Source organism: Bos indicus, chromosome 10 (assembly GCF_029378745.1).
Source record: "Bos indicus isolate NIAB-ARS_2022 breed Sahiwal x Tharparkar chromosome 10, NIAB-ARS_B.indTharparkar_mat_pri_1.0, whole genome shotgun sequence".
In the NCBI taxonomy this organism is placed as follows: domain Eukaryota; kingdom Metazoa; phylum Chordata; class Mammalia; order Artiodactyla; family Bovidae; genus Bos; species Bos indicus.
Window position 1 is genome coordinate 9,371,645 of NC_091769.1, and position 10,223 is coordinate 9,381,867.

Here is a 10,223-nt window from a genome sequence, read left to right on the forward strand (position 1 = left end):
ACACTATATATTTGTACTATTCGTATTAGTTCACATTAGCCTTATCTCACCAAATGTATTTCTTAAAAGTAAGATAAAAATCTTATCTGCTGAAAACACATAAGAATTAATTATACTTATGATATAACCCCACATTTGCAAATAAAAACGCTATTTGAAGAATGTTATAGACTTCAAAATCTTGATTATAAAATTATTTCAACACCCACCTACATGACAATTCTAAGTCAATTAATCCTAACCACAACAAAACCTCAAGCAATGACATAAAGAAAATGGCTGTTTGGGGCCTTCATGGTAATGCAATAATACATTAATAGGGACAGCAGGTTAGGTTTTTCCTTCTGTATAAAGGCCACAGAATCTGGTTGCGTTTATTTTTTAACTACAATGGCTAAAGAGACAGTAAATATTAGTAGAATCTGAATCATTCAATGATCAGTCATTAAGTAAAAGATCCAAAATATTTATTATGCAAAATTAAGAGCCAAACACTTTGCTAGGCATCTTCACATACACTACACTACCTAATTAAGGGATTCATTGGTGGCTCAGACGGTCAAGAGTCTGCCTGCAATGCGGGAGACAGGAGTTTGATCCCTGGGTCTGGAACATCGCCTGGAGAAGGAAATGGCAACCCACTCCAGTATTTTTGCCTGGAAAATCCCACGGTTGGAGGAGCCTGGTGGGCTACAGTTCATGGGGTCACAAACAGTCAGGAATCGGATATGACTACGCACGCGTGCCGCGCACACACACCACTCTTAGTAGCATATATACAAAATCTCACATGCTCCAAGTTCCAAGGCAGAAGTAGTATTCTGAGAGGAACCTAGGTCAGACCAACTTGCTGATCTTGGAAAGACTCCCAAAGAGGCAAGAGGTAACTGGAAAGTATCCTAGAGACACAGATGCTGGTGGCAGCCACTTGGGGGAGCTCATTTCACAGGGATACTGGTGCCTGGCAAGTGTCATTTAGGAATTCTCTTACAGTTTACTAGTGTCAGGACCCAGCCCACCCACCAGCCCACAGGCACCAGTGGTGGAACACTCTAGACCAAAGAGTAGCTGGGGGGACCCCGTCCTGCCCACCAACGGGCCCGAGCCCTCAGCTACCCCAGGACCCGCCCTGTCTACCAGAAGGCTCAGGACACAGCCCACCCACCAATGCGTGACCAAGAGCCCCGGGTCCAGCAGCCCATCTCTCCCACCCTCCCACCTGCCAGCAGGCCAGCACTAGTCCTGGGCCCCGCCTCATCCACCAGAGCTGGGGTACCAGACCTGGAACAAACAAGGCCCTACGGCCAGCTGGTAGGACATGCCCACTCACCAGCAGTCTGGCACCAGCTCCAGGACCCCCTGGGCCTGGTCCCCTCACCTACAGGCCGACACCAACCAGGAGTTTAAGGTACAACGTAGAAAAGACAATCTCTTCGACAAGCTACATGTAAAAGTTGAGGTTAGAACATTACCTCACAGCATATATAAAAACAAACTCAAAATGGATTGAAGACCTATATGTAAGACCTGAAACCCTAAAACGTCTAGAAAAAGACAGAGGCAGAATAATGACATAAATCGTAACTTTTTTTTTGGACGTGTCTCCTAAGACAAAAGAGATAAAAGCAAAAATAAATAAGTGGATCTAATTAAAAGTGTTTGCACAGCAAAGGAAACGATCAACAAAAGAAAGAGACAACCTATGGAATGGGAGAAAATATCTGCAAATGATATTAGTGACAAGGGATTAATGTCCAAAATATATAAACAGCGCATACAAGTCAGTATCAGGAAAACCACACAACTCAATAAAAAATGGCAAAGATGTGGGAAAAAAAGGGACTACTGTGCACTGTTGATGGCACTGCAAATTGCCGAAGCCATAAGGGTATAGAGGTTGCTCAAAAAATCAAAAGCAGCTATCATATGATTTAGCAATTCCACTCCTGGGTATTTATTCAAAGAAAACAAAAACAGTAATTTGAAAAGATACATGCACCATAATTTCACTGAAGCATTATTTAAATAGCCAAGATATGAAAGCAATCTAAGCAATCTAAGATAGATGAATGGCCAAAGAATACATGGTGTGTGTATATATACATATACAGACAACACACAAAACACAGTGGGATATTACTCGCCCATAAAAAAGAATGAAATCTTGCCATTTTCTACAACATGTAATGACCAAAGGGTATTATGCTAAGGGCAACAAGTCAGACAGGGAAAGATATACATGGAATCGAGAAAAACAAATGAACAAACATAACTAAACAGAAATAGAATTACAGATACAAAGAACAAACAGATGGTTTTGGGGGAGGAGGGAATCGGTGTACAAAATAAATGAGTCACGGGTAATGAAATGTACAGTCTGGAGAATACAGTCAATAAATACGAAGTATCTTTGTATGGCAAGAGATACCAGCTAGACTTATCATAGTGATCATTTGGAAATGTATAGAAATATTGAACCACCGTGCTGTGTACCAAGAACTAACGTAGTATGTGACAGGCCAATTACTCACCAAAAACAAACATACAAACTTACAGAAAAGAGATCAGATTTGTGGTTACCAGAAGTAGGGAGACCGGGGAGTGGGGGAATTGGATAAGGACAGTCAAAAGGTACAGATTTCCAGTTTTAAGTACTTTATCTCACAACTGGGAATGTACTATACAACATGATAATATAACTAACACTGCTATACTTTGTAAGTGAAAATTGTTAAGTAAATCCTAAGAGTTCTCATCACAAGGGAAAAAATTATTTTCTATTTCTTTAATGTTACATTTATATGAGATGATGGATGTTCATTAAATTTACTGTGGTAATAATTTCATGATGTATGTAAGTCAAATCATTATGTTGTATACCTTAAACTCACACAGTGCTGTGTATCAATTATATCTCAACAAAACTGGAATACAAAAACAAAAATAAAACAGTGTGTTACTATCAACAAGGCACTGACATCTGGGGCTGTAAAAGGAAAATAAAACAAAGTCAGCAGTGGCTGGAGAGCTCTCTGAAACAGAGGCAGGAGGCCACTGATGAAGTGTAAGACTTAACAACAACGGCCCAGATAGAATCTGAACTTCGACCACTTATGATCTTAACGGAGGTATCCAGAGTATGTGCCCAATGTTCCAGAAACTCAACATATTTATCCAACCCTTACTCTAAAGTAACTCGTGACAGCCTATTCATTAAGAGCAAATACTTCCCTGCATCGTGGTCAACCATAGTTCTTGCCAGATAACAACGACTTTGTGGCTTTCATCTTTATAAGACTCTGGACTCTTTTCCAGTACGATCTCAAATTGCAAATCTTAAGACCCCAAATAAATTATTTTATTTGTAGCCCTCTGCATTTTCTTGGTCGATAGGACTGGTTCATCTCTACTTTCAATAAAGTTAACTTGAGAACATCCCTATAAGAAGGTTACTCTCGTTCAGATACGTTTCTATATGCCCCTTGAAAGTGAGAAAAGGCAGTGTGGATGGAGCTAGATGAGATGGCTGTTGTGTGCCCGGTCACTCAGCCATATCCAGCTCTTTGCGACCCTCTGGACTGTACCCTACCATAATGTACACACTAATGTACACATGATGTACCAGAGACCCATGTAAAATTCCTAGTGGGCTCCACTGAGAAACACTGATATTTAAGGTTAAAGAGTTATATGTAATGTAATTTTCATGGATAATATAAAGCTGACAGTAAATAAAATTTAAGTTAAAAAAAGTAAGCTAGGCTTTATTATTTGCAATGCAAAAACATTGACGTGTTGATTACATCGTACTACACGATGCAGTCGTTTGGGGCTACATCAGCTCTGCAAATCTAACAAATGAAAAGACCACTAATTTCAGCAAGGACTGAAAAAATGCTACCTTGGTTACCTTTTAATTGTTAAATCCAATGGCCACTTTTCAGCCTTCATTCCATCTGCCTTCTCTCAGCAACTCCTAACATAGTTAACCACTTCCTTGCTCCTCTCAGCTTGCTTTTTTTTTTTTAAAACTTTTCTCTGGTTTCCTAGCCCTCTGAGCACTGTCTCCTTCCCTAGTTGTTCATTCATTCACACTTTAAATGTTGATGCTCACTACAGTTTTGTCTAAACTGCCTCTTCTAAAAAGAAAAGTTCTCCCTGGGCGATATCATCCATTCCCATACTTTAATTACTATCCACAATTCTAAATGCTGATGCTTGAATCTATATTTCATCTAAATATGCATTTTCTTTTGCAGCTCTCCTGGTTTCTATATACTTTGCCTGAAGAACTCCCCCTATTCTCCAACTGGCAAAAATCTTCTCAGGCTTTATGACCTAATGTATTACCACCTCAGTGAAGCTTTCAAGAACTTTTCCAAATAGTGTTAGTTACTATTCTAGTTCAGAAGTCATTTCAACTATACCATCTTGTGAAAAACTCACAAAATAGGCAAGTATTATCATACCCTCCCTAGAAATAAAGGCACTGAAGTCTGAAGAGATCAGGCAACTTGAACAAAGAAACATTACTGTAAGCAGAAAACATCAACTTAAACCCAAGTCTTTTCACTCTAGGTCCAACACTCTTCATAATACACTGTGAAGTTCTCAAAAAAAAAAGAGAGATTCAGAAATTTAGTAGTTTTACCATTGTTAAGAAAAACTAATTAGTATTGTCTGTTTCTAGAAATTAATTTCTAATTAAATGCTTAATCCAAAAAGAAATTATTAATAATTACTATTTTAAATTATACACACACAGCCAAACTGGTTAAAATAAGCATTTAAGACAAAAGAAAACACCTCACACCAATCAGAACAGCCATTATAAAAAAGAAAACTACAAATAATAAATGCTGGAGAAAATGTGGAGAAAAGGGCTCTACTTCACTGCTGGCGGGAATGTAAACTGGTACAGCCAATATGCAGAACAGTATGGGCTCCTTAACAAACTAGGAATTAAGCCACCATATGACCCAGCAATCCCACCAGTGGGCATATACCCTGAGAAAACCACAATTTTAAAAGGCACACGTACCCCAATGTTCACTGCAGCACTATTTATCACAGCCAGGACATGGAAGCAACCTAGATGTCAATACACAAGTTGTGTGTGTGTGTGTGTGTGTGTGTGTATTATACTTTTATATATATATATAGGAATATTATTCAGCCATAAAAAGAAACAAATTGGAGTCAGTTGTAGTGAGGCGGATGAACCTGGAATCTGTTATACTGAATGAAATAAGTCAGAAAGAAAAAAACACATCATGTATTAACACCTGGTGGCTCAGTCAGTAAAGCGTCTGCCTGCAGTGCAGGAGGCCCGGGTTCAATCCCTACATCAGGAAGATCCCTGGAGAAAGGAATGGCAACCCACTCCAGTATTCTTACCTGGAGAATCCCATGGAGAGAGGAGCCTGGCAGACTACAGTCCACGGGGTTGCAAAGAGTCGGATATGACTGAGCGACTAACACCTTCAGTTTTCTTTCAACACATATATATGGAATCTAGGAAAACAGTGAACGTATTTACAGAGAAGACATGGAGACACAGAGGTAGAGAACAGACTTCTGGACACTGCGGGCAAGAGAGGCTAGGAGAAACTGAGAAAGTAGCATTGACATATGTATATATACTATCATGTGTAATATAGGTTAACTGTCAGGAAGCTGCTATATAACACAGGGAGCCCAGCCTGGTGCTCTGTGATGACCTAGAGGGATAGAACTGGGGTTGGGGGGCGGGGGAGGCTCCAGAGGGAGGGAATACACACATGTAAGTATGACTGATTCGTGCTGATGTGTGGCAGAGACCACCTCAAAAGTGTGAAGCAATTATCCTCCAGTAAAAACATCACCACTGCAGACACTGGTAAAGACTGGTTCAGGAGATCCATATACAGTGGCTAAGGACAGAGGATGGTGAATCTAGTGACGAGCAGAACACCTGTATGATCTCAAAGTGTCCCCCCATGCTGCTGCTAAGTCACCTCAGTCGTGTCCGATTCTGTGCGACCCCACAGACGGCAGCCCACCAGGCTCCCCAGTCCCTAGGATTCTCCAGGCAAGAACACTGGAGTGGGTTGCCATTTCCTTCTCCAATGCATGAAAGTGAAAAGTCAAAGTGAAGTCGCTCAGTCGTGTCCCACTCTTAGCGACCCTGTGGACTGCAGCCCACCAGACTCCTCCGTCCATGGGATTTTCCAGGCAAGAGTACTAGAGTGGGAAGCCACTGCCTTCTCAGATCCCCCCATAGGTAACTAGAAAAAAACCCTATAACTGGGAAAATTAACATCATAAATATGGGCACCCTACACCTCCTGACACAAAAGCCTAAGAAGGTAGTATTGCAGCCTGGGATATTTAACAAGAATCAAAACGTGAGGAAACACCAGCAAAGGCAAACTGATTAACATGCTATAAAGTAATCGGCTTGTGTGCTTCAAAAATATCAAGGCAGTGAAGACAAAGGCTAAGTAACTATTCCAGATTAAAGGAGATTAAAGAGATATGAGAACTAAGTAAAATACATAATCCTGGACTGGATTCTATGCTAGAGAAAAAAAAATGCTAAAAAAATTAAAAATATTTATTGGGACAAATGACAACACAGGATTATAGACTGTAAACTGTACTAATGATAAACTTCCTAACCATAACAGTGCTACAGCTGTGAATGAGAATATCCTTGTTCTTAAAAAATACATGCTAAGGTATGAGGATAAAGGGACATGGTGTATACAACCTATTCTCCAATGGGTCAGAAGAGATAATAATACGAATGTGTGTATGTCTGTGTAGATAGAAAAAGAAAGAGAAATAAAGCAATGTAGTAATTTTTTAAAAACTGAGCCTGCATCAAGAGTAGTTCTCTGTATTATTCTTGCAACTTTATTGCAAACTCAAAATCATTCAAAGTAAATCATCAAAAGTGAGACCAGAGGTTGTGTGAGAAATGGGTGAAGAAAGTCCAAAGCACAAAGTTCCAGTTATAAAAAAATAAGTCGGGGATATATGTACAGCATGGTAACTATAGGTAATTGCATATTTGTATTTTTTTGTATTTGTATTACATATTTGAAAACTGCTAAAAGTGAATCTTAAAGTCCTCACTGGAGGTGGGGGAAAAAAACTACAGTTAATTGCATATTTGTATTTTTTTGTATTTGTATATGTATTGCATATTTGAAAATTGCTAAAAGTCAATCTTTAAAGCCTCTCATTGGAGGTGGGAAAAAAATAAAAACTGTTAAGTATCGTGACAGATGTTAACCAGACTTGCCGTGGTGATAATTTCTCAATATATAAAAAAACCTACTAAACATTATGGTGTATACCTGAAATTAACATGTCAATGTCAATTATACTTTGATAAAAAAAAAATCAGAGTACAGGATCAGGGTAAGCTTGAAGTTTTTTACATAAATTTTGTCATTTGGGTTTTTTTAAAAGGCAAGAAATATCACATTTTTATAAATGAGAGAATGTAAGCTCAAGAGAGGTTAAGTGACCACTTCCAGAACACAGGTCCCTGTTTCTGTACAACCCCACTAGTCTGCAATTCAATGGCCAAAATGTTTCTAATTCCTGAAAGCCTCAAGGTCATACACTGTCTATGACTACTTAAGTTTTAAACTTTTAATGATTTGTATGCATTCTCTAATAAGGTACAATTATTTCCTTCTCCAGGGGATCTTCCCCGCCCAGGAAACAAACTCAGGCCTCCTGCATTGCAGGCAGATTCTTTACCAACTGCAATACAAGGGAAGACCAAGGTACAATAAACTTCATCAAGTAACATATCCAAATGGTCAAGAGAATGGGCTCTGAGATGAGATTGTCTGAGTTCAAACTCAGGCAGGGAAGTGTTCTAGTTCTATTATCTTAGGCAAATTAACCACTTGTGCTCCAATTTTCTCATCTGCAAAGTGGAATCAAAGAAGTATCTTTGGGTTGCTCTGTATCCTCTGTGGCACCTGAAAGTCACAGAATAGTTTCCCATTAAATCACATTCACTCAGCCAGACATTTGTCAGGAGGACCGAATGAGATAATCAATGTAAAGTATTGTGTGCACAAGTACTCAAAGTCAGCTATTTTTATTTCAACTCCAACATGCTCAGTCACCTCAGTAACACTCACTGGTCACAGTCAAAGCCACACATTTTTTTCAAAATCAGACCCAAATCTGACAAAATAGGAAATGAAAGGCTCTAAGAGGAAAACATCTTAGAAGTTCACAATCCATAAAAGTAAATCAATTGTAAGCATATCACATGCAAAACAGATTCTACAGACTTAAACATTAATTTAACAGTTGAAATATCTGCTAATAGAACAACAGAACTACAAGCTTCTTGTTGGAATAATCCATCATCTAAATGCATAGAAGGAAAAATGAAAAATTATTGAAGTTACGTTACTTAAAACTTTGCTAACCTGAGAATAAGGAAATAAAAAACCCTATTCCACACACTCCACACAGATTTCAGTTGGCTTAATACAGTCAAAAGGTAATCTCAACTTCAACTACTAGCAATTTCCAGAATGCCTTTTAAAATAAATTTTTAATTAAATTCTAATCAAATAAATTATTTAAAGAAAATAAAATTTTAATTTATCTGACACCGCAAAGCCACCAGCATACCTACTTTACCTTAAGTTCAGCATAAATCTAGTGTCAGCCTATTATGTTTAGTGAGTACTGAGAGATCAAAAATAAGAAAAAATGTAAAAATTATTACAAAAAAATGCAAAGTTACCAGAATTCTGTAAGTTTAAAATCACTCCCTCTCCCCCACCACAAAAAAAAAAAAAAAAATCAATGAGTGGGGTGTTTTCTTTCCCTTTTTCGGTGGTACTTAAAATACTCGTAGTAACTTAAAAAAAAAAAAAAACACGTACACCTTGTTTAGTGTTCATTTTTAAAATTCACATTATTTGCAAAATTGTACCCCTTGCCCACACTCTAAATATTCTCCTCATACGCTTCTTACTGTGTTTCCGAGCTTTGTTTTTGGTTTGGGGGTTGTCTTTTACTTTTGGTGGGGGGTTTTGTTTTTTCTTTTTTGGTCTGTAATGCAAAAGACATTTTCCGAGAACACTGGTGTCTGAATAAACCGCCTTGTTCATTTATAAAGCGCCTAAAGCAACTCCTTGCTTCTACACTCAAGGGTCACAGAACAGTTTCCCATAAGACACAATCTAACTTTCCCTCTCAGCTCCCCAAACGTGAATCCTTCCACCCTAGCGAGAGAATTTCTCCAGGTGTTATCAAGCAAACTTTAAACTAGCTTCAAGTGTTTGCTCAAAATTCAGACTCCTGGGCCCCAGACCAACTCAATCGGGGTCTTTGGGGGTGGCACCTAAGCGGTCCCAATGGTTCTTTTTCACTAAAGTCTGAAAACTCCTAGAGATCCCCTCCACACACTCAACCCAAACTCCCAACAACTCCCACCACTCCCAAGTGATACCGCGACAGGAAACGCCAGCTCCGCTCCCGGACGGTCTCAGGGCGACCCTGCCCCTGTCCCGGGAGCCCAGCCCCTCAGTCCCGTCCCCAAACCCCAAACCTTTCTCCTCACTTCTTCATATCGCTGCTAAAGAGGCCGAAGGCGCCGGAGGGGGAAATGGTTGAGGTCGCCTCCTGACCCAGCTCCGTCGCCTCCCCTCCTCCCGACTGCTCATTGTAAGCGAAGCTGTTGCTGGACATCGCTGCTGGGTTGCCGGGTGTCGAGCTGGCCCTGCCCGGGGTTCTCTCTGACGGGCTCCGGTCCCAGCGACTGGAAACAAAACTAGTTCTCGTGCAGAGGGGCGCGCGCAGGCGCTTCCGGACTCGTCACCGCTCCCACAGCCGACCCGGCGGGCCACCCTCTGCGCATGCCCCGTATGCGCGCGGCCAGAGCCCACCCCCCGGCCACTCCCCGGCCGGACTGGAGTTCCCGCCTCCGGGCTTTTGAGGTAGCTGAGCGGCTCGAACCCAGCCTCTGCGCTAGGCAGGCCCTCAGCGTGCTAGAGACTAAGCTCTTTTTAGAGGTGTGTTTTTTTTGCGGGGGGAGACAGATACCCACTTATCCATTTTGGTCCCTTAAGAGATTCCCCGGGCCCGGACACCTCTTTTTTGGATTCCTGTTGTAAACCAGAAGCTTTCAGATTTCTCCTGGAACACCATTTAACACACCAGGTCAAACTTTGCTAAACTGAATCAGGATTGCTTTT

The 10,223-nt window shown here is 40.4% G+C and overlaps 1 protein-coding gene across 1 annotated transcript in view; it reads right to left on the reverse strand.

Moving 5' to 3' along the window:
• AP3B1 (adaptor related protein complex 3 subunit beta 1) overlaps positions 1 to 9,872 on the reverse strand; it is a 236,805-nt gene extending 226,933 nt beyond the window's left edge. The window contains exon 1 of the mRNA XM_019968085.2: positions 9,590 to 9,872. Within this exon, the coding sequence (XP_019823644.1) occupies positions 9,590 to 9,717 (128 nt within the window). The 5' untranslated portion in view covers positions 9,718 to 9,872. The remainder of the gene's footprint in view (positions 1 to 9,589) is intronic.
• Between the last annotated feature and the right edge of the window lie 351 nt (positions 9,873 to 10,223).